The 24452-nt window shown below is 50.8% G+C and overlaps 1 protein-coding gene across 2 annotated transcripts; it reads left to right on the forward strand.

Annotated features, from left to right (window-relative positions):
• The first annotated feature begins 843 nt into the window (after nucleotides 1-843).
• FAIM2 (Fas apoptotic inhibitory molecule 2) lies at nucleotides 844-23431 on the forward strand. Of its 2 annotated transcripts, none has more exons than XM_082785755.1 (13): nucleotides 844-942; nucleotides 6263-6500; nucleotides 8077-8257; nucleotides 10931-11034; nucleotides 11161-11225; nucleotides 11916-11990; nucleotides 14341-14391; nucleotides 14940-14979; nucleotides 15698-15735; nucleotides 16924-17011; nucleotides 17553-17648; nucleotides 19498-19551; nucleotides 20664-23431. In XM_082785755.1, the coding sequence occupies exons 2-13, from the start codon at nucleotides 6486-6488 to the stop codon at nucleotides 20811-20813; spliced, it is 957 nt and encodes a 318-aa protein (XP_082641881.1). In that variant the 5' UTR covers nucleotides 844-942; nucleotides 6263-6485; the 3' UTR covers nucleotides 20814-23431. The 2 variants fall into 2 exon arrangements, with proteins under 2 accessions (XP_082641881.1, XP_082641882.1); XM_082785756.1 differs by having other exon boundaries at nucleotides 11937-11990.
• Nucleotides 23432-24452: the final 1021 nt, after the last annotated feature.

The raw sequence follows: 24452 nt of genomic DNA on the forward strand, positions 1-24452 counted from the left end.
CAGAGCAGAAGATAAAGTCTGCATTCCCCAAAGAGAGGTGACCATCAGGAAAAGTTATATTCTCCTGCTGTCAGATTGCCTCAAAAGACCTTCACCCAGAGGAGCAAAATGGAGGAAAATCAACACCTTTTCCGGTATTTTATGCCAAATCCTAAATCCCTATTCATGCAAAACTTCTGCTGGCTCTCGCAGTGTTTATTGTTCTTGTTTTAATTGAAGCAGAGGGATTAATGCAGCCCTGATTTCCTTTGCTGACTTCAATGAATTGAGCTTGAGTGTGGGCCAGGAACTGGGCCTGGTGTTAGGAAAAGGCTTCATTTTATTTTCTATATATTCGAGGCCCATCTGAAGGCCTTGCAAGTTCAGTCCTGGATGCTTGCTCAGGGCCTTAGTCCAGGTAGATGGTGAGACTCTGGTGCTGGTGGAGCTGGGTATGGATCACCTCAGGATCAGTGCACTCCTCTGATGCCCTTATAAAACCCTGACATCCGTGAAGGCCATGAAGCCTTCCATCCCAGCATGATCTGATCTCTGTATGCCACCTAGGCAGGGATTTAATTTTTTCCTCGTGTGATCTGCAGGGAAAAATCATTTTCATTTCACTAACAACATGTTAATGAGATCTATAACATACAGAAGTGGGGAGAGGGAGAAACCATTGTTTCTGACTGTTTACCTGTGCTGCAGGACATTTTGGCTGCTATCTCCTGATCTCTGCTGGCAGGGAAGTGGGAGTGTGTCTGGCAGCACAACCTCCGAGAAGAGGCTGTTATCTCAGCATCTTTCCTGCGGGACCGCTCGGCTGGTGTGTCGCCAGGTGAGTGAACAGCACACAGATGTAAACTGGTCACTGTAAAATCCCTCTAACAACCCGATGGGATTGATGGGGAAGGAAAAGAGTGCTTGGCTTGTGAAAACAGCATCTGTCATCTGAGAACCAAGGTCAGTGTCGTGATCCTCGTTGTACAGCCAGGTAAAGGGAGTAGTGAATGGGATCTGGGGTGTCAGATCCTTGAAGCATATAAACTGGAGAGGAGCATTGGCAGCTCCTCCAGGACGTAGCTGGAGAAGTCCAGCATGTGGAAAGCATTGCTCTCCTCCCGGGTGGGACTGAGCTGTCTGGGGAGCTCAGCGTTTCTTTTGTTGGTCCGATGGAGCTTGTAAATTTGCTGCAGTGCAAATCCAGGAGGAGTCGGGTCTTGCTGGGGGAATCATTGTCATACACCAGCAACTGTGGAAAGCCCATGCAAAGAACACACACCAAGACTGCAAATATTCTAATATAGGTCGCTGCAGAGCACAGGAGCCCTGGTCATGGACGAGGACAGCCTGGTATAAGACTGTGCAAATACAGAAGCAATCAACAGTGCCCATCTGAGATGCAGCAAAGCCATCAAAACTTCCCTTTTTCTCCATCTCGTCTCCCTGCTAATTGCTTGGGTCCTGGGTGTCAGGCTGCTGCATCACCACGATGGCATGGATTGTTTGTTGTGTAGGCTCGTAAGAATTTAAATAAATAATTAAATCCTGTGCACACCCCTGGATTGTGTTATATAAAGTACCTTCATGATATTTTAAAGAAGAAACTGCACAGTGGCATGAAGGTGTCACTCCACACATCACCCAAACCTGTTCTCTTCCCCCACTCCCAGCAAGGGCATACTTGTGCAATTGCTTTCGTTTAAAAGCATTTAATGCACATGATGGTGGTAAGAACATGTTCTTCTGGGAGTGATGAGTGAAATGCACTCCTGAACAGCTGAACGATTTAATCCCAGGGAGTGCCTCATCTTTATGTTTATCTATTTGGTTGGTTGGTGTATGTGCGCGTGTTGTTGTTACTCTCTGACGTGGTTTCTGGGTATCACAGATTTTGTTTCCGTTTATTTTTTAACCTCACCACTGTTCCCCATAATTCAATGAAATCACACACCAGCTCTGGAGGCGTTTAAAAAAAAAAAAAAATAGGGCAAGGTTTCTCCAAGCACCCAGATCCTGGCACTGTCTTAGCCCCTTGGCATGGGCAAACAATTGCAGGCAACTGAGCAGCTTGATCGGATAATGGCCCCCAGATGACATGCAGCTACTGCCCACCACTGCGTTTTGAGGCTGCTCTAACTGAAATGCCCTTTCGAGGTGTGGAGTCCAGCTCTCCCAAGCAACCCCAATGCAGTTTTTGTTGTCTTAACCCCATGTCCTGAAAGGGAAGGAGCGGTCAGCTTGAAAGGAAGAGAATGGAAATTTGGTCTCCCTCTGCGGTTAATATAAGTACCTCAGACTGTTCCAAGACTCCCACCTTCAAGGGTGGTGAATATAAAACCTCACCCAATACCTTTGGGAGTGTGAGAGGGGATCACCCTGGTACTGCTGAGCTTAAAAGCCAAGGGATAATTGTCCCCACTCATTTGCCACTTAATTCACCCATCTGGCCTGTGAATAAGCCAAATGGAGAGTGGCGACTGACAGTCGATTATCTTGGGATTATTCTGGGAGCAGAATCTTTGGGAAGAAAACAGGATTCCTGTATGGCAGGCAAACAAGGAAAGAAATATTGGCAATTGCAAAACATAAACCCATTTTTGTGGGATGCCCATCAAAGTAGTAATGACCCCACATCCCTCCTGAACAGCTGAGTCAATTCATTGACCTGCTTGGCTTTAGCAAAAACGGAAGAAAAGCCTGATGAAGACAAATGGAGCTCATTAATAGAGTGGCTGCACATAAAATGAGGATGCTCTGGGGTTAAGGATCTTTTCACAGAAGTGGGCAGTGACCAGAGAGCTCTGTAGTCACCTTATTTCCACCTGTGCTCAGTGCCCTTCTTGCTGGACTCCTCACCAGGGCTTAATTTAACACATTTCACCCAGCAGGTGGGATGCCTGTGTTCAGGAATGACAGCTCAGCTAGCAGGGATTTCCTTCCAGGCAATGGAAAACTGATGGAAGAAAGTGGATGATGGAGAGCTTTTTTTTTTTTTTTTTTTTTTTTTTAATAATATTATTATTATTAGCTGTGTCACCAGTGTTGGATATCAAAGCCTGGGCTAGAGAGTACTGGTGGGGGAGAACATCCCACCCCAGATGGCTTTGTCTTGTTCAGCTCCTGAAATTGTGTTGTAAGGGGAAGATTTTGCTACTCTTTGAGAACAGCTTGGGAAAGGAGAAAGGCTATTACAGCTGAAGGAGTGGGGGCAAGCAGGAAGGTATGAGCTAGCCAAGGGGAGCTGGCTATTAAGAGCAAATTTCTGCCTCTTGCGGAGGTGAAGCTTGGGGATGCCCACCCTGTGCCTGGGATGCTGGCAGGATGGGTGACAACAGTAGGGCAAAGCCCCTCAGGTACAAGTGGATTTTTTTCTTTTATCCTTTCAAAGCACTTTTCATGCATGCCTGTTAGTCTCCCATCCTGGGACTGGACCTGGTGGCAGGATTTCGCATTAATAATCTGTGGATAATTCAGTAGCCTTGAAAGCCTGGAGTAAATTCCTGTTTTTCTATGTCTTTTTGAAGTTTATGGCAGAGCATTCATTGCCAGTGGGGCATATTCCCTCTTGGGAGTGGGGAAAACTCATTTGCAGTTGTGTATGTTGTTGCAGCAGACCCCTTAATTATCTCATCAGGCTTTCTTTACCTTGTTTTTGATGTGATTGAGTGTTCAGCAAAGTTGTTTTAATCCCTGTGAAATCCCCTGTGGATTTGACAGGGTGTGGCCTTGACAGATGTACTTTTATTGTTATTATGGAGTATTAAGGGTGCATGTGTGCAGACAAATAGCCACCTTGCGTGGCCTAATGCTGAGGACACCGGATGGCTGCAGCGATGCTGTGCTCGAGCACTTGTGGCTCTCGCCTGTATTTTCCCCCCTAATATGTCTATGAGATTGGGAAAGGAAGGTGAGCTAGAGAAAATGACCCTGGTAGGACTCTGGCATGTTTAAGAGCTTCCAGCATCAGCAGGAAAGCAAGGAACCAAGCTTGGATCAGCTTTTCTGATGGAGAAGGATGCTGAAGGACTTTGATTTTGTTGTTCTCAGCTGGGCAGTTGCTTCTGCATTCTCCATGGCAGAGATGAGATGGTTCAAGCCTTGCAGCTCATGGCTCTCCCAGCTTATTTTCCTGGCTGGGAAAAGGGATGCTGGTTTCCCAGAGCGCCATGAAAGCAGTCCCTGTTCGTGCTGGATTTTATCTGGGGCTGGACAGTGAGGGAAGACCAAGATACCCTGGGAGCTCGGGAGTGGGAATGGCCCTGGTAGACAACAGGGTGCCGGGGGGGAGCTTGGCTTTCCTTCCCTGCTGCTTTTAATTTAGAGGGAGGCTGTTGTGGTAGGCAGTGCCATCTGTTTTTCTTTGCTGAGGGTTTTTCCTCTTCCAGACACAGTACTTTTGCTCTTTGAAGCATCTTTAGCCTGGGCTGGAGCGTGTGGGGTCCTGCGTTATCCCACCAAGGAATCTGGTTTGTCTGGGGGCTGCGGCCAGAGTGAATCCCTCTGGGGTTTGTAGGAAAATGTGTGTCTCCTTTCTCCCCGTGATGCCATGCGTCACGTGGAATTTCTGCTCCCAAGCCCTTGACCCCTTGGCTCATCCTGAGCTGGATGGTGACCGATGGCAGTGGCACCGTGAGCTGAGCATCGTGCTGCTTCCCTGTGCTCAGCTGCATCAGCGAGAACCTGACCTGCTGGCTTGAGTTTCTCTCCCTCGCTTCAGACCTGCCCAGTTTTATGCCTCTGCTCAGCCTCGAGGAGAATGAAAGCCCTTGAGGAGCTTGTGGTTAACAGGCACCTAATTGATTCTGAATAATCCTGACAAGTTTTTGCAGCCCTTGTGGTAATCGGCTCTCTTTCTGATTGAATAGCTTGGGCTAGGTCTGTATGGATGCCAGCTGTACATTGCTTGACTGCATTCTTTCATTTCCAGCTCATGCTTTTATTTTAACCCTTCCACTGCCCCTTTCTTTGCACAGCCTGTAAATTATGATATATATATATATATATTATTTTTGAACCTCCTTGTAGGCAGCCTATTCTTCATCTTCTCTAGGAGTGCTTTTTAGGGAGCCTGAAATATGTCTGTGTGTGTGGCAGGGTACACGGGTAACCCCATTTTTGTGCCTGCTTTATAGATTTGGCCAACAAATGCCAGATGTGATGCCTGCTCATGGAATGAAGAGCAGTAAAATAGCAGAGTTCACTTGGGAAGGACGTGCAAATGGCTTGGAGGGGCTGGGGAAGCACCCGGGGAGGATACAGCTCCTGGCACAGCTCCTGGTCTGGTGGAATCTCAGGACTGCCCCAAAATGTGCTTTCATTTTGTGGGAGCGTGGTGCGAGCCCGTTCTGCCAGCATCTCTCACCCATGGCAAGCCTGTCTGCGTCTGCCCATGTGTTCAGACGGGGTGTGCTCTGCGTGTGCCGTCTGACCCGGGCAAACCTTCTGTCTGTGTGAAGCACTTCACTAAGGAAAGCGGGGATTTTGTTCTCTCCTGTGGCTAGGGGGAGGGAAGTGGGGGTGTCTCCATCTGCCCGTGCCCTCCAGGCTGTAATCCCCCTCCCCACCTCTCCCAGGTACTGTCACTGGGGGTGCAAACCCCCATTCACTCGGTGCCCCTTACTTTTGACGTGGAGACTCCCAGTTCAGCTCCCTGCTTCGTGGATTCAGTACAGGAACAATATTGCTTCTGTGGTGGGGGCTGTGTGGTGCTGGAGGTCTGCTGCCTCCCCCCCCCCGTCCCTCCAGGACACCTCCAAGCCCTCCCTGTGACCCCCAGCTGGGGCTGCCTGGGGAGCACAACGCACGTGGGGCAAACAAGCCTCGTCCTCTCTATCCCGCTCTGTTCAAAGCCTGAAAAGGGTCACGAAGAAAGCCAGGGCTGTGCACGATTCCTCCCTCCTGCTCTTGTGTTACAGAGCTCGGCTCAAGGCTCTCTGCCCTGGTGAAGCATCCAGCCCCTTGCAATAGCCCTCAGTGCGCCGTGCCCAGCTGCAGCAGGGCCCACTGGTTGCTGCTGCTGCTCCCCAGCCCACGGTCGGCTCTGAGGTGCGGTGGTGGAGAGATGCTGCAGCAAAGCATCCTCTGCATCTCCCTCCCCTTTGCAATCCCAGCCCCGAGTTCAGCATCCCAGGGGCAGCTGCTTCCCACCCTGCGGCTGCCTCCCCAGCGCTGCGCTGTGCATCTTCCCCAGCCTGCATCCTCCCCATCGCTGCCGGTGGCTGCTTGCCTCTGGTTTTGTCATTTTTAGCTCTTTCTTTCCCGGCTTCCCCCTGTGCTGCAGGCTGGGAATGGTACGGTCCTCCCTCCAGCTCCCGTTGCTCCGTGGATATTGCTAGAAGGTGAAGGCATCGGCGCACGCTGCGGAGGCTGCAGCGGCTGCAGCCAGCCCCGAGACACCCGGGAGAGGAGGCAGCAGGGGCTCGGCGTGGAGGCTCCTGCTCAGCTACGGCCTTCTCCTTCTGCCAGCCTCACGCAGGGGCTGCCTGCAACCTTAGCGAGGCACCATGACCCAGGGCAAGGTAGGTGGGAGGCCAGCGCTGGGCTGATGGGTCGTCATGCGTGCAGAATTGCTGCGTGGCTGGGGGGGTGATGGGTTGGAGTGAGGGGGTTTAAGGGGTAAAAGAATTGCTATGGGGGGGGGGGGAGCTGGGTACCAGTGGAAAGCCTGGTCTGGGGTGCACTGGTCCCTGTGGTGGGGGGCGTTTTGGCAGAGAAAGGGGATGGAGGTGATTATGGTGTTGGGGGCTGGTTTTTGTGCTGCTGGATGTGGAGCTCAGCCCTGCCATGGGAGCTGTGGTCGTTTCTTCCACCCATCCTGGATGCTGGGGACCTCTGCGGGGTTCTTGTGCTTTTCCATCTGTGCTCCAGCACTTGGTACCTGCCTTTAGCACCTCCTGATATGGGGAGCTCTGGGTTTTGGGGTGCCCCAACGCTCTGCTTCCTGGGAGAGGGGGGGCAATGCATCCTCTGCCAGCACAGTGCAGCATTGCCATGACAACGAGGCTGGAGGCTGCCTGGATGCAGGCAGTGCTGGCCCTCCTGCATCTCTTCGCTCATCTCAGGGGTCTTGGGTGCTCTTGGCTACCACGTCCCCGAGGGCAGAGGAGGTGGCACAGTTACCCCGAAGCAGCTGGGTCAGCTCGTGGTGTGCGTCCTGGGATACTCGGAAGGGCTTCTTGCACCTTTTAAATTAAGACCTTTGTGTAGGGACTGTGCTGTCGGTCCCAGGGCTTGTTAGTCTGTCTCCTTCATTTTGCACTTTTTGGGTCCTGTGACCCAGGGGGATGCTGTCCCTGATGATGAGCTGGCACCTGCCTTGGCAGCAGGGACAGGGCACCAGGCTCATAGCTTATCCTGGGACAACAAAGATACTGCTAGAAGGTTAAAGAGATAATGTTACAAGGAGAAGAAAGTTGTTGGATGTCCTGATATGGAGCTCAACCCTGTCGTGGGAGCTGTGGCCATTGCTCTTTGCTGGGACTTCGTAGTCTGATAATGTGGGTTCCCAAATCCCTTAACTGCATCTCCAAATTGTGGAAGGCAGAGCGGCTGAGCCGCTAGATGTGCAGAGAGGAAGAAGTTGGTTGGCAATTTCTGGGGTCTTGGAGAAACTCCCCTAAATGTGGTTGTAAGTGAAAATGAAGGAGCTGAGGTGGTGTGTGTGTGTTTTGTCTAGAAACTGCAAGTCTTTATTTTGAGGGGAAATTCAGTAACAAGTAGGCAGAAATGCAAAAAATGAGTTGGATGCTTTCCAGTGTTACGCTTGAGCCTGAGGCACGAGGAGGGCTCTGGGCAAGGCTGCCTCTACCCTCAGACTTGCTTGGTTAGCTACAGTTTTTCATCCCCCTTGTCATGCTGAATGTTTTCTCATCTCTTCCTCCATCAGTCAGAGGATGCTTTTTCCTGGGGGTGTGGAGATGGGTCCAACAACAAGAGCTGCCGGGTCTCCTCTCTCTGGTTCCTGGGACCAAATGCAGTAGCCTCAGACCCCTGTCCACGCCTTTCTGGGTTCCCATTGCAGGGCTGTTTCTGTGCCATTTTATAGTCTAATCTTATTTATTTATTTATTTTATATTTTCCCACATTTCTGTGCAGCTGTCTGTGAACAACAAGCCCCCCAACCCTGAGGGACAAGGGGAGAAGAAGGACAATGCCACGGCTCCACCAGCCCCTCCGACCTACGAGGAGGCGACAGCAGGAGAGGGGATGAAGGCCAGCGCTTACCCTCCTCCCCCATCGGTCCCACTGCACCCCAGCTGGGCTTACGTCGACCCCAGTAAGTCCTCCTGTGGCTGTACCCAGGGTGAGCCCCTTGCAAAGGGGGGAGGGGGCTGCAGAGATTGCCCTGGGGCTTGTAAAGGAGAGAGGAGCCAGGGACGTGGCAGCCAGTGTGAGCCATGGTAGAGCTCACTGTAGAGTTATGGCTATTAGCTATACATATAATTAAATAATAATAATAAAGTCCAGATTGCCAAAGCACTAAACCACGCTGCCTTCCAGATATGGGACTAAACCCCTGTGCTTTATCCCCTTCCAGTATGGGGATGGTGAAATCCTGGCTCCCAGCTTGCCGCACTGGGCAGTGCCAGCTCCCAGGGCTGGGGAGCATCCTGGTGTGATGCCCCCAGCACTGCAGGCTGCAGCCCCCCCCCTTCCAGCTCCTGCTTCTTTCACAGAAGCTGCTGAAGCGGCAGAATTGACATTGTGGCATCAGTGATGTCTGGCTGCTGCGGGCGGGTGTTCAGAGCCAGTGGAGGTTAAAACCCCACTGGACTCGGAGGCTGAATTGTTCCAGCGTCAGTTTGCATGGCCACGAGCATGACCCCTGGGCAAACAAGAAGCTTTTCTTCCCGGCTGCCACGTGCAGCCTCCGCTCGGAGCTGTGACAAGCGGACAAAGGTCCGGCTGTGCCCGATGCAGGGGAGCCAGGGGACGCAGGACGCGGCGGCTGGCAGGAGGGAATGAGCACACGGAGCTGCTGGGGGCAACTGCTCCGTCAGCATGGCTTTAGCTGCAGAGAGTGCTGGATTTAAGGACTCCCAAGTCCTTTTGCTCTGGTCCTTCCTCTTTCTTTGCTTTGCTTTGGCAGCTGCCCATTCTGGCCAGCAGGGATGGAGAGGTTTAGGGAAGGGGTAAGAGCAGGCTGAACCCACCTGAGATGTGTGCCTGCATAGTCTGATAGTTTCACAGACTTTTTTCCATTCTTGCTTGCCTTAGGGAATCAGAAAGGGGGTAAATAACCTCCCAGCTTGCTGTAATAACCATCTGGGTCTTTCTACTGTCACGACGAATTACGATGAGTAAAGCCCAAATGGTTTAGGACGCTGCGTTCTGGGTATCGCAGAGACCTTGTTTAGGCGGTGCATCATCTCTCAGCTGCACTGTGGGTTGCAGCTCCCACAGCAGGGGTCTGAAGGTGAGGGGACATGCCACAGGGCTCTGTCTAATGGCTCAAATGAGACTGGAAGTAGCTGGAGAGAAGTGACACGTGTTTTGGGTTGCCTCCTAGAGTCGCAAGCTGGGGACACACTGCCTCAAACAGGGCCATGGGTGGGAGATGACTGGTGCTAGGGACACGTTCCAGGGAGGAGGAAAACCCTCCATTCCTCTGAGGCATTTAGATCCTTAATTTGGTGTTTAGGTGCCTTGATTACTTTGAAGCAGGAGGCACTGAAGTGCCCTGGGGACATGGGCCTCAGGTGCTCTTGGCCACGTAGATGATGACGGATCTTGCAGAAATGAGGATGCATGGCAGGAGTGCATCCCTGCTGGGGCATAGATGGCACGAGCGATTTATTAGGCACAAAAGGAGCATGAAGGATTTATTTCCTGCCAGTGGCATCCTTAGATCCAGCTTCTACAATAAGAGCAAGCAGCCTTTGGCCTGTAAAATAGAAGAAATTTAGGACCAGGGCCTTGAATTTGGCTTTGCTGGTGTCTGCAAGCCTGTCTTCAGTTTGTGTGGGCTTTGCCTCCATCTGCCCAAAGGATCCGAGTATCCCTGAGCTATAAAGCTTTGAGGAGGAGAGACATCTGTCAAACAGGCAGGGATATGAATGTATAGCTGGCGTAATCGCACAAGCCTTGTTTCTATAGGAAACCCAGCTAGAAGTCTTAGTAACACAGGTGGGGGGATTTGCAAGAGAAGTAACACCGGGGAACGATGTGCTAAGATAATTCAGATCTTATCATCAGATGTAGTTTCAGTATTTAATTTTTTTCTTAAGCATGAGGTTCAGGAGTGGGAGAAGGCTACAAGAAACTCCAGCAACAAAAACTTGTATCACAGAGCCCTCAGCACAGCAGAGGTGGGCTGTGTGCTGCGGTGGTTTTGGGGGAAGGTTCCCCCAGCAGCTGCACTGAAGTTCTTTCCCCTTGCTTAGGCTTGCTCACAAACTGGTCTGGCTGCGTTCATAGAAACTGGATTCAGGGATGGCCCTTCTGAAAAAGCTGGCTGAAATGAGCTTCTCCCAGAGAAGAGGGCACGCTCTTGACATAAAAAATGATGCAGACACAACCGAAGCTCAGGCAATTACGGAGCAGCGAGGGAATCCTCCTGCACTGGAGCTCCTGATGGGAATGACTGCGGTGCTGAGTCACAGCTCCTCTTGGGGGTGGTTTAATGTTCTGTGAAAGGTGAATGAGGAGATGGTACAAGACCTCTGTCATTAAGGAATTGCTGTTATTGTAGACAGGAATAAACCCTGGCATCTTTGTTGTGTTGGGGCTTGCAGAAATATTTCCCCTCTTTTTGTTCTTGGAGATGCTCCTAGTATGATACAGGAATGAGAAGGGAAGGGAGCACACCCCAGAACACCTCACTTTCATGGTGCGATAAGAAAAAAACTAAAATTTGGGCCTCCTGAACTGTAGTCAATCACTGGGGTCAAATTATTGTGGCCTGGGAGGGAGCCAGGTGATGGGAGCTGATCTCTGGCTTCTGCTTCAGGCACGAGCCCCAGCTATGGCAGCGGCGGGTACCCCGGGGACACGGAGATGCTCACGACCTTCAGCTGGGATGACAGGAACGTGCGCAGGGTGTTCATCAGGAAGGTAAGGAGCAAGAGCCCAGAGGAACCTGGCTGCTCTGGCCTGGGCTCCCCTGGACCACGGAGCTGTTTGGAGTTGGGTGGGCAGTGGGGAGCCTGCAGCTCGCCCATGGGCTGCCTCTCGTTCCAGGTTTATGCCATCCTGATGGTCCAGCTCTTGGTGACTCTTGTTATTGTGGCTTTCTTCACCTTCTGGTAAGTCTGGTGTAGCCGTAATGCTCGCTTTGTACCGTGCATGATCTGCTCCTGTATGACCCATTACGCAGGGTAATTTCTGTTCTGTAGGTACGTGAATTATTTCAGGTACTTCAACATAAAAACAAGACTGAGGGGTCCCCGAGAGGTCTTTCTGCTATCTCCCCTGAACAGCGCATTGTCTCTTCTGGGTGCCATCCCCAGCAGAGAGGCCCGAGCTGCTTGCCCTTGCATTTAACTGCTGCTTCAGCCGTGCCCTGTATCTTTTCTGTTTCGGGAGTTATCGATGTCATCAGAGCCCCAGCTAGAGGGACTGGGTTACCTGCCCTCGCAGAAGCGGATACCCCACGTTCACGCAGCTAGCTCAGGTGGCTGAGCATTTTGGGCATGTGCAGCTCACGTTGCCTCCAGAATAAATAGTGAATCACTGTCAGCCCAAGGAGCCGACCTCCTTAATCGCTCCTCAGAGAAAGCAGCAGCCACGCCGCGAGCAAGTCCAACGGTGTCACTGATAACAGCAGGGCTGTCCTTCTGACCTGACAGCTGGAATTTCTTTTCAGCTGGCTGGTCTGCTGGGTAGAGTCTGCTGTGTTTTTGCACATATCCCCACTCTGTGTCACCCCGTGCACATTCCCAGGTTTAATTTAGCAGCAACCTGTGAAGTGATTGGCATTTTTATGCTCTGCTCAGTGTCCCTTTTCTGTCTTGCAGCGAACCGGTCAAGGGGTACATTCAGACACATTCTGCTTGGTACTGGGCTTCCTAGTGAGTATCTCTGTCTTCTCCTCTGGCTATACATGCTCTGAACAGCTCTGGATGTGGCTGTAGTGATGCAGAAATGTTTTCCAAACACTTTTTTGTCTTGCATTTGAGGAGTTACTCCAATTTGTTTGCAAGGCAAGCCAGGGAAATTCATGGATATTTTTGATTTGAGAACAGAAAAAGAAAACTTCACTTAAAAGAGTCTGAGACATGACATGGGCTGGATACCTCCAAATAATTGCCAAAAGAGGGCTTATTGCTCTACAAACCAGGGTCAAAGTAAATACATGAGTATTGCTTGCAGAGCAAACTGGGTAAAACGGAAGAGCTTCTAAGTAAGTTCTGCAGAAACCCAGCTGTGAGAGCTGAAAATACACAGTGGGTACCTTCAAGGCTTCATTCTGCATCCTCCCATTGACAGCAAGGAGGTTGCCTGGGTTTGTACCATGTGTCTTGATAAGCAACAGATGAAGAAGGATGTGGGCAGTGTCAGGGTGGGTGCATTTGGAGATATCAGGGTGAGTCTGGCCCTGTTTTTGTCAGGGCTGTCACGCCAGGCTCATCATCGGGGAGCAGCCTTTGGTGCCCAGAATTTGGGATTCCATTCATTAGGCCAGCCTGATCTGAAAGGTCAGAGAGGAGGTAGCTAGGCTGCACCTCCGTGCGCTAATATATTTGCAGTTGTGCTGTTTTCTGGATGCTGCTTGGGTTAGTGCTAATTAAGCAGGCAGAGAACACGATGCAATTGCTTGTGAATGAGGTTCTGCGAACCTGGCTTTAATTAGTTCACACCCAAATCACGAAATGTGTCCAGGCCCGGAGATGAGACACCAGCTTATGTAACTTAGAAAAAAAAAGACTTAAAATAGCAATAATAGAAGGCAACTGGCACCCGCGTGCTTCTTTGACCTTAAAAGAAAATAATTTGCTCATCCTTGGCCAATTGGTAGATTGGAGAAGCAGTGCTGCCTTGCAGGGAGACAAGACCAAGGTCTATGCTTTTACCTTTGGGCTCATCTCTTGCTGCTTTCTGGCCAGTTAGCATTTACTTCTTCCTATCCTTCAGCAGGAGCTGGGGACAGGTCCTGTACCTGAGGGACTTAAATTCTGTCTGTCCCTTTCAGCAAGGCAACCCTTCCCTCTGTCCCCAGTTTCTCCAGTTGCTTTCCATGGTCTGGGTCTGGATCTCCTCTGTGCAGAGACCTGACTTCTCCATCTACACCTCTGAATTAAAAGTGAGTGCCTTGGGGCTGCTCAGTGATGGCCCAGGGAGAATAACGCAAGAGATGTTCATAGCGAGTGCAAAGGAGACGGATAACTGCAGCAGCTCTCTTTGCTCCCTACTTGTTTTCCATCTGCTGAGCTGTGCCCACTCCAGCTTTCCTGGTTTCCCTGTGGGAGAGCAATGCTCAGGTTTATCTTTGGTGCATTTATCATGGCCCGTGGGTTTTGCCGTCATGTTCATTTATTAGACCTAAGGTGAGTGGCTATCGTGCTGCCATCGGCATGCTTGGAAGCTGCTCTCCCCCCCCAGGCACAAGGGTGAAAGTAGGTGAGCAGGTTCCCACCGTGCCGAACCCCATCAGCAGCGTGGAAAAACACCCGGGCTGCGTGACGGCCGGGGCAGGGGGAGACCATCCCTCAGCTCAGGGATTTTTGCTTTGCTGAAGTTGTGTGAGATAAATAACTCGTAGGTGACCTGGGGATGGCATGTGCAACAGCATGTTAGGCTCGGGTCTGTGAGCTTCAGTGTCCTCAGAGGATCGTTCTGGTGAGCTCTTCCTCCAGGGCTGGTGTGGTGGCATGGGACCAATTCCCTTCTCTGACCTCACCTTCCCCTTGACTTTAGGCAAGTCACTTAAACAAAGATTCATGGGGCTGCTGAAATCCCAGCAGGATGCCTCAAGCCCACCAAAGCCAGGTGGGATGCCAGTGATGACAACGAGGGGCAGAGCTGAGCTGCCTCCAGTCAAGGGACTCACACAGCGAGTTATCAACAAGAAATGCTTCTGGCCAGTTAGCATTTACTTCATTTACTTTACTGGTGCTCCATCTACCCTGGCCCTGAACGCTACCCTTGCTCTGCTCCAAAACCGTCCTTCAGGTTTTCCAAGGATGGTTGCACTGTTAGGGACTGCCATAAGCACAGCAGGCAGCTTTGGGCAGAAAATGACTTCAGCAAGAGGCAGTTGTTGCCTCGCTCCCTACCCAGCCTTGACTTCTGGCACGGTACTTGCATTTAAGCAGTGCAACAGAGCACTAAGACTTGTCATCTGGAGACTTCTCTCCTGCTTCAATACACAACACTTATGTCTTCATCCCTAATCTGCTTTTTCTTTTTTTCTCTTTGCAGTGCTGTTTTCTTTGTGACCTACTTGATTCTTGCTTGCTGCTCTGGACCCAGGTAAAATATTTTCTTTTTGGATTTAATACAGCCCAGTGAAGTGAAGGATGAATGTTCTCATCTTGCTGCAAACATGACCAACACCATTGCAGAGAAGGGATGGGGTCGTGCTGGGGCAATGATGCAGGGCCGGAGGTGGCAGCTGTGCTTCCAGGCCTGATGCAGTTGGGAGTTGCTGCAACGCTGCACTAAAAGCTGAAGTCAAATTGTGACTGGAAGGGTTGATGTGTTGGTGCCCGAACTGTGCTGCTGCATTGCTCCGAATGTTCATTGTTAAATACCACAGGGAATGGTTGTCTTTCACTGGCACAGGGCACTGCTGGCTGCTTTGCTGCAATCTCATGGGGGCATTTGCCCTCTTGGCCTCAGAGCACCCCGAATGCTCTCTCATTCCCAGCGGGGTGACTGTCCCCTTGCACCACCCCTGCCTTTTGCTGCGCAGGCTATTAATTACGTGGCACATCTTATGCAACCTGTTGTGGAGCGCTGCTGACGACCGCTGCCCTCTGCATGGCAGGGCTGACCAGCCCCTGTTTGTTCACTTGCAGGAGGTATTTCCCATGGAATCTGATCCTGCTGAGCATCTTCGTAAGTAGCACATCTGGACAGTGTCGGCCCTGCCCCAACAACCAGTGCAGGTTTCACAATGGCTCTAGGCAGCAGAGAAAAGAATCTGGGCTCAGAATTCCTGCAGAAAGCAGGAATTTAATCCTCTGATTGCCCCGCACTTGGGCTGAGGAGCTGTAATTGAACTAAAATGTGATAAGCAGGAAAGAAGAGAGCCTCTGTTTAAACCCTTGTTCACTGAGAGGGTGGTTGTACACTGGAACAGGCTCCCCAGGGAAGCAGTCACTGCCCCAAGCCTGTTGGAGTTCAAGAAGTGTTTGGACTGAGCATTTAGTCGCAGGGTCTGAAATGTTGGGTAGACCTCTGTGGTGCCAGGAGCTGGACTCGATGATCCTCATGGGTCCCTTCCATCTCAGGATATTCTATGATAAAACAAAAGGCCTGCGGAGGCTGGTCGGCTGTGGGAGCTGGGGTAGGGTGCTGGAGGCCTGTGCAGGAGGGTGGAAGGATGGGGAAGGTGGGACTGCTCCCAGCGAGGAGAACCTGCCCTCATTTTAACCTGTCCTGCAGACATTCATCACTGGAGGATTAGAAACTATGTGAAAATTGCTTCTCCCGGGCATCAGTTTGAGGTTTTGCTACCCTTGTAGTTATTGTTCCTGCAGTTGAGATGTTTTATCTGCTGAGTCTCTTCCTGGGACACGAATGCAAGAATAATGTGGTTCTCTTTCCCTCCCAGACCCTCTCCATGGCTTATCTCACTGGGATGCTTTCCAGGTAGGCTGAGCACATGGTCCCTGGAGGTTTTCTGGTCCTGTGTCCTGGGCTTTTCTGTGGGAAAACTGCCTGGTTTCTGAAATAAAATAACTGCTTGATTTCTTTGGAGCTGTTCTGGTAGCCACGTGAAGTCACCACCTTCCCTTTTAAAAACACTTTTTAAAAAAGCCCTCTGAGAGCCATGGTGCCACCTCTCCTCTGTCACCATTGGGGCAGAACAGGGTAGGTCTTGGCTGTGCTGAGTCCTGTGGGAGAGCACCAGAGAGCCAGGGACGAGGCAGTGCCTGCACAGAGGGCTGTAGGGGACTGCCATAGGCTGATCTCACCCCTCCCGACAAGCAGCACTCTACCAGATGGGGCTGGAGTGACACAAGGAGCTTATTTTCCAGCAGTTTCATTCTATTTTGTAGTCTACAGCTTGCTCCCTTTTGCTTGTTTTTACTGTTACAATCTGCTCACAAGATCAGCCCCGGTTCACGTGGGTCCCTGGTGATGAGGCAGGCGAGCCAGTGGGTGTTGATGGATGTGTGCAGGGCACAAAGAAAGTGGTGGCTTCAGCAGCTCGGGGAAAATGCCAGTGATATCGCTCTGCAGTCAAACCAAAGGGAAGAGCAGGAGGCTGGCTCCTGGGGCTGATCCTTGTGCTGTAACTGAAATCAGTGGGCAGACGTACAAATATAATTTGTATATATAAGCTTGTCGTCTTTCTGCCTGTTCAAATCCTGCCCTGCAGATTTCCAAAACTCAACCCCACTGTTACAAGCATAGCCACAGAGTAACAGTGGCCACAGCCTTCTGATTTCTCATTGTGCTGCAATGACATTTGTCACTCTATTTTTATTACCTCCCAGTTTGAATCCTCCCCTTCTCCATCTGTCCACGGACAGAGAGATTTTTATAGCAAGTCCTCATCTTAGCTGCTCATGAGTTCCCAGGAGGAACAGAGGTGCCCTCCTGCCTACCCTCTTCTACTTAAAGCAAGAGGAAAACCCATCGAGTGTTTTTGGGGTGTTTTCTATCTTTCCTTCCCTTTTGACACTAAGGACCGTTGATAAGGTCAGTGTTGCTTGTGCCCCAAGGACTCTCGCTTTTCCTGTACACCCCCACGGATCTTCTGTCTGTCTTGATCTCTCCTCCCATCCATCCCGTGGAAACCCTAGCAAAGTGGCTCTGCTGTTAATTTTGCAGTTATTACAATACCAAGTCGGTCCTTCTGTGTCTGGGGATCACGGCCCTGGTGTGTCTCTCTGTCACCATCTTCAGCTTCCAGACCAAGGTCAGTCTGTGCTGCTCAGTCCCTCTGGGAGAGGCAGTAAATGGGGTCAGGCAGTGCGAAGGGGCAGGGCTGTGGGGCTCAGGATGCAGAAGAGATCCGAGGAATGCTGGGGTGCAAAGTGAAGGTTACACAGATGCAGGAGTGAGGGATATGTTGGGGTACAGATGGGGTGAGAAGATGCTAATGTATGGGGTAAGTTGTGAGTGGGTATTAGTGGGTATTTTTTTTGTTTTGTTCTTTAGGATTAGGCTAGGATACATGAAGGCACTAACATAAATGTGCATGAAGGGCTTTTGGGTATGAGGGATGAGATGGGTATAGAACTTGTGCCCACAGCAATAAAGGGGGTATGGTGAGTGTTTGGCTCTGCCATTGGGATGGGAGCAGGGCTACAGGACCTGAGATGGAGATGGAGGAATTGCCATCTGACAACAAGATGGGGGCAATGCTGGGGAGTCCCCCCCTGCAGGTGTGTGGGGGTCCCCCTCACTGCCTCTGCAGGGCCCCTGCCCTTGTAACGCAGTGCTCTTTGCCTCTGCAGTTTGACTTCACCTCCTACCAGGGCGTCCTCTTTGTGATGCTCATGGTGCTCTTCTTCGGTGGCATCATTCTGGCTGTGATTCTGCCCTACCAATACGTGAGTAACAACCTGCGTCCCTCCTTCCTCACCCAGTCCCCATCAGCAGGCGAACTCCAGGGCTCGTCTTCAGAGGGGTGTCCTGAAATGTGCAGAAACACCAGCAGGAATGGAAAGCCAGGTGGCTGTCGCCTGCCTGTTGTACAATCAGATAGCAGGCTGTAGGACAGCACTGGCCTGGGGCTTGAGGAAGTTTGCTCCTGTTCCTGCAGCTGTGGAGTGACCCCAAAGCAGGCTGCACCACCTGCTTGTGCCTCAGTTTCCCCTCCACTAAAGCCAGGGTGGTGAGCTGGCTGAAGTGCTGTCCTGCCCTGAATTTGGGCTAAGAGCCCTGCTTTGTTTGGGGCAGGCCTTGGCCTCTGGACAATGCAGCAGTGAGCCTGTCTGGCCAGGCGTGGCTGTAGCCACGCTACCATGGGGCACGGTTCTGCGATGTTTAAATTTTGAGGCTCAAATTTCCCTGACAGAAATAAGCCTCTCTTGGGGGTGACTGAGACCCCAGGAAGAAGTCCAGACCACGACAACCACCTTGCTGCTCCTCCAGCTGCTGCCAGTCCCTCTTGCATGGGTCCAGCCCTTTCCTTTAGCCTCCCATGCCAGCCCTCTGCATCCCCGCTCTTGGCTTGAACCCGGCGTTGTCTGTGTCCAAGTGAAACCCTGGAGCTACTTGTGGCCACGCCTGATAGAGGGTTTGGTGTGGCAGCATGGAGCATCTGGTCTCCATCCAAGAGTCTCATTAGGTGAGTCGTCATTCAGGCAAGAGCCTGACAGACTCTGGAAGAGATCCTGATGAAAGAGGGAAGGTGTGTGGGGCTGTGGGCCACCATTAATCACCCGGAATGCCTGCTTGTACTGGTGACAGCAGCACCTGGCTTTGATCACGGCAGCCTTTAAGAGCCCTTCAACCCTCCTGCCCACCTCACCTGGCTCCTCTGGGGACTTGAGTCATAATCAATGGGCCAGACCTGCAGGAGATGCTCCTGCTGGTACCAGCCCTGGAGTTGACCTGACGATGCACAAATACATGAGTTGCTGCTTCCAAAACCAGAAGCTTGGTTTTGGGTTGGCTTGGCTTGGCATCCGTCTCCCCTCTTCCACAGACGTGCACATAAACCAGGTGGCGGTGCCAAGCCGCTGCCATTAAACTGTTGAGACAACTGCTCTTTATCTTGCAGCCTGTCAAGATAAGCATAGCTTGAGGCAGCTTGTAATGAGCTTGTCTATCTCGGGAGGCAGGCTGCGATCTCGGGGCTGAATCAGCCATCCATGTGGGCAACTTCTCTTGGAATGTGAGCAACATCTCCGTTAGCGCTGTAGGTTACCATGCCACAGCAGGCAAGGGTTGGGATTTGGTCTTAATTTCAGTGAATTTCCTGCTGTGACTCCAACAGATGAACACACTTCAGCTTTAATTAACATGCAAAACTTCGTCTGGCTCTTGGAAGCAATTGGCGTTTCTTCCGGTGGGATCAGCTTGGCTGGATAAATAAACACCTTCCAGGGCTGCTGCAAAATGCCTTTCCATCAGGGCTGAGTAAGAGGTTTCCACAGAGACTGCAGCTGCGTTGCAGTAGGCTGTTCAGAAACACAAGCACCTAGTCTGGAAGCTTATGAGCCAAACAGACATAAAGACCAGAGTGAGAGAGGAAACTGAGGCACAGCGACCTATCGCTGCCACAAAAAGGACAGCAATAGAAACTGGGTTGGAACTGGAAGTGGTGCAAATTCAGGGCTGTTAGAGCACTTTCCCTAACTTGTATCCTCCACGTGAGAGCTCAGCTCTCTGCTGTGTCAAGTCCTATCTAACCAGTACTCCTGCAGGCACTGACTGATGGGTTTGTTTCTCTAGGTCCCCTGGCTCCACGCGATCTATGCTCTGCTTGGTGCCATTATCTTCACCATGGTAAGTGAGGTGCTGGTCACAGGGCCTGAGAATGCACTGGCAGGAAAAATAAGCAAGTAAATGTGGAATAAATGCTTCTTGCCTTGAAGGGTGCCTAGGGAAGGGACAAGAGTGAGTTTCAGGATTGCAGAGAGCTCTGCATCCTCCAGTGGCTCATGAGTAGCAATTACTGCAGTGACCTCAGCCTTGTCCTGGGAAGGTGCTGCTGTACGTGACGGTGCTGGTGCTGAGCATGGTGCGATTGGCAAACCCGTGCTGTAAGCGCAATACTAGGTGTGAGCAGCAGAAAGCACTGGAGGGGCAGGGCAAAAGGCAGTTCCACAGTGGGAGCAGAGACCAAGCTCTGACACAGCAGTAGGAGCCAGGCTGCAGTGCAAAAGGATGAAATGAGGCAGCAAAAGTGAGCAAAGTCAAGGCAAGGCTGGCTGGATGGCAGGGGGTATGAACTTCCATAACAAATGAAGGAATTGGACAACAGTCAGAGAGCGTGGTCTGGGATTAAGGGGCGTTAGGAAGGCTCATTGCAGGCAGGAAAAGCCCTGAAACAGGGCAGCTCCTTGACCTGAAGTTGAAAAGGTTTCATTCATTCCTTCACCTGCTCCCTGGCTCTCCCTCCTGTGAGCCTTTTCCCGGAGCATGTCCCGGCAGTGCCGTGCTTGCCACTGGGGTGTGGGCATTGTTTGGGAAGATGCTTGGCATTGCCCTGAGGTGGGGGTCAGGAGAAAGGCTGCCTTGGGGTTCAAGGCGGTGCACATTGGGCATGCTGTGAATAAGAACAGTTGGGCAATTTTATTTATTAGCTAATAAAGTCATTTCAAGCGAGCTTGGGTATTTCTTCTGTGATTCATGATTAGAGACTCTTCTGTAAAACACAAGGAGGCTAAACATCTTATTACCCTACAAACTTCTGCCAGAAATGCAGCTGGTGGGGCGAACTGCACACTTAAACTTAGGCACTTTTAAACAGCAGTTATGTCCCATAAAAAGTGGCAGTGCTCTAGTTGAGGGTACAGTGAAGCAGCTGGGAGAACTCCTTATAGCAAAGCACTTTTTGCTTCCCTGTGCCAAATCTGCTTCTGACTGTCACTTGGTTTTCTCCTCTTTCTTCACAGTTCCTGGCTTTTGATACCCAGATGCTGATGGGGAACCGTCGGTACTCACTGAGTCCAGAAGAATACATCTTTGGAGCTCTCAATATCTACCTGGACATCATCTACATCTTCTCCTTCTTCCTCCAGTTCTTTGGCTCCAGCCAGGAGTGAGGGCAGCAAGGCAGAATCTTCTCTTTGCTGGCAAGATGCAGATGTTTAAAAAAATATATTAAAAGCAAAAGAGGGTTTAAAAACAAAACCAACAACAAACCACCCTTTCTGGCCCACTAGCAGGCTCCATTCTATCAGCCGAGCAAAGCCCCTGGGTTCCTTTATGCAGCTTGTATATATGCTGTTAAGCCTTTGTGACCCAGACAGCAAAGCAGGGCTTAAGTGTTATGTCTGTCCTGCTCCCTTCACTCCTGCTGAGATCAAACCAGACCAGAGACTGGGAGGCATGAGACCAGGATCTTCTCTTCCCCAGAGGCTGTCAGAGTTGCCTGTGTCCTGCGCATCACGGGATGCTGAATTGGTGTGAACAGCTCTGCAAAGGGAAAATCATATTGAGGGAGGAGAGGTAGGGAATTTTGCTAGGATGTTGGCAGGAAAAGCACCTGAAGGAAGGGAAAAAGCTAGGGGACCCCCGTTTCTCACCTGCATTCACTCAGAGCCTCACGGACTCTGCAGAAAAATGTTCCAAATAGTGCCTGCTTTTAGAAAGGCAGCGCATGGGATCACGTAGTCTGGGTGTCCCAGCAATCAGTCCTTCAGGCACAAGGGAACCTGTTCAGGATGTTCGGCCTTTTTGAGGACATCCCTAATGTCCTGCAGAAATAATTCTTCTGCATCCTTTTCAGCTGGCTGTGGGACTGAGCCTGCACTTGCTTTCCTTCCCAGCGTGGGTCAGCAGGATCGTTGGCTGTGGGCTCAGCTCCCCAGCCCAGGAGATGTGTATGTCATTGTCCCGAACTGTGGCTCTTCACCTGGGAGGGTTGGGATCCCACGTGAGGATTATTGGCAGGGAATGGCAGAGAGCAGAGGAAAGAGGCTGAGTGTCAGAGCCCATGCAGGGCTAGGCACATCCTGACAGGGGAAATGGGTGGCTGAGATCCTGTGATCCATCCTAAGGATCTGCTGCCTTCACAAGTGGCTTGGTTGCTAGAGATTAAGTGGTTATTACCCAGAAACTGAGGCCAGGATGCGTGCCTGTTGCTCAAAATGGGCCCATCTTTGTAGCAAACACCAATGTCGCCTCTTCCTCTTGCTCTAGCCATTTTCTGGCTTTGCTCCCCCAAACAGGGATGTCAAGGAAGGCAGTGGATGCCTCAGAGCGTGCAGGTAACTTTCCATCTTCCCCTTGCTCACATTCCCCTGTCTGGGGATTAGCTGGCTAATTTCTAACTGTAAAGCTCCAGGTGGAGATAAGAGGCCTTTTGCTCTTATTTAGAAAGCGATCCTTCGTCCTGATAGAAACCCGTATCTTCAATCTCCCTGGAATGCCGGTGCAAGTGCGTCACTGAGCTGCCTCTAGCGATCCCCGCGTGTTAGAGAAAGGCTATGCCAAAATGCTCCGTACTGCACATTCCTCCTCTGCTGCTGCCCTGCCTGTTACCCCTCACATGTTGCATCCTCCCGCTGCACGTGCTCCATGCCCTGAGCTGGGCAGAGGAAAAGGAAAGTTACTGTGCAAAGAATAAATAAAACATGCTTCAACCCCTCAGCGCCTCCGCTGACCTTGTCTGTGACACAGGAGCAGAACTGATGCCTTCCACCTCCCCACTTAAAAAAATAAAAGATAAAAATTGTAGGGATAAAGAAGACGACTGGGATATCATTAAGTTCATGATGGCCTGTTTTCTGCAGTGCAGCATGGAGACAAAACAAATGCTTTGGGTTGCTGAGCAGGCAGGACTGGGGTTAGGGCAGTGTGGGAGATGCACTAAAAATTTACAAAATTTGAGTTTAGAGAGTTTTTTTTTTTTCTCACTTGAACCCATGTAGGCACTTCCAAAATACCTTAGCAGCCTGGTTATGCAGCCTCTTTTGCTCTCAGCAAAAGGTCTGTAGGTATTTCTGCTTTCCAGATTTTGAGGAAGGATTATGGCATTATGTGAAGAGTTCTGACGGAAATATTCCTAAAACTCCTCCACAGGAGCACAATCCAGGCCAGAGCTCTGCAGACCCCTTTCTGCACTGGGACTTCTCCAAACTGGCCCTGCACACCTTGGACCTCTGTACGAGACCACAGATCTGCAGCCCACTCTGGATCTCTTACTCTTTTTCTTTTTGGTGTGGAGTAAACTCTGCTGCTGCCTGAGCTGCTGCCGCCTCCTGGCTTTCTGCTTCCCCATGGGAAAAGCTTGCATGGCACCTGCTGCATCTCCAGGCCACCCAAGCGGGGACGGCTTGCTGCCCTCACGAGGCCCTCTGCAGGGCTCCCTTCTTGCATGTGTCCTGGTTCCTCTTCTGCACTGACCCCACGGCTCGCAGCCCATCCATGCCAGGCCCACTGAGAGCACTCGGATTGAAGGTGGAAGTCCCCATGGGGCTAATGCAGGATTAGGGGTGAGATATAGGCACAGGCAAGCTTCTCCTGGGTTCCTGGACCCGCTGTGCAGGGGAGGTGCAGGGCTGCTTCACTTCCTCCATGTGGCTGACCCTTATCTGAGGTCTGCATCATCGTGACCCCGGCTCTGTAACCCTGTGATCCTTTAGTCCGGCCATTCTTATGATTTCATTGTAAATAGGATTTTGTATTTTCTCTGAACATTGCTAATAAATTGTTGCAAAACTTAGTGCTGTTGTGAGGTCTCCTGACTGAAGGAAGGTCTGTTTGCATAGCTGGTGCTTCATCCCCCTGGAATAGTAAACGTAAACAAGATTATAGCATGATGTGGCATAGCCTAAAGTTTTAGTGGAGACCAGGCTGGCTCTTCTCTGCTTATGACTAAGGCACACATCCTACATGAAGCAATAAAATGCTTATGGCTCCAACACAGGCATCACATGTAAAGTATTTGAGAATTGAAGGCCAAAGGTCTCCTTGGGTAAGACATCTGCTCTTGCTCAGACTTGGTTTAAGTGAGTGTAGGGTTCAAAACCAACTAAGTAGAGGCCAGCAAGTGTTGTCAACAAGGTACCTGCTTAAGAGAGCATTTCCAGCTGCTTCTGGAGAGCAACCTGACGCACTAAGCTTTCTCTAGAGAAAGTGGGGGAAAATAAAAAGCCTCCAGAGAGCTATTCACATGATGTAAATCAATGCCTACACTGGGCGGTGAAATCTCTCTCTCCATCAGCCATGGATTAGTCCAGGCTGTCAGAGGAGAGCAATACCAGCTGCAGCACCTTGTAGTGACAGATCTCTGCTCCTTAGAAGAAGCTATGCTCAAAAGGCAGGCGTGAGATTTTGTTTCCTAAAAAGCATGGCTAAATGGTGAGGTACAGCCCACAGATGCATTTTTCTGCAGCAATAAAATATTTTGTGTTGTTGTGTTGGATAACTTAAGCTTAGCTGCTCCTGTAATTAACAAAAATGGAATAAAAGGCTGATGATTCTGTCCAATTTCAACACTTGACTCTTGAGGAATACAGCAAACATTCATTTGGCCTAAAGTTGTAAGTGTAATGGGACCACTTAGAGGTGGGATGTGGAAGAAAGGAGGAGGTAGAGAGATTCATCAGTGTGTGATGGATGTCAGAAAGAGGAAGGTATCAAGCTGCTTCCCATGCCTATAGCAAAGAGGACAAGAATTTAGGGACCCTATTTGCAGCCAGAAAGATTCAGGGGAAACCTTTAAAAAAAAAAAAATC

Source organism: Aythya marila (assembly GCF_965140915.1).
Source record: "Aythya marila genome assembly, contig: HAP1_HAP1_SCAFFOLD_193, whole genome shotgun sequence".
NCBI classification, from domain to species: domain Eukaryota; kingdom Metazoa; phylum Chordata; class Aves; order Anseriformes; family Anatidae; genus Aythya; species Aythya marila.

Excerpts from the sequence above, each read along its gene's own strand:
- FAIM2 (XM_082785755.1), top strand. Across the intron at positions 8,258-10,930 it reads CTGGGCTTACGTCGACCCCA|GCACGAGCCCCAGCTATGGC; the intron begins GTAAGTCCTCCT and ends CTTCTGCTTCAG. Across the intron at positions 14,392-14,939 it reads GCTTGCTGCTCTGGACCCAG|GAGGTATTTCCCATGGAATC; the intron begins GTAAAATATTTT and ends GTTCACTTGCAG.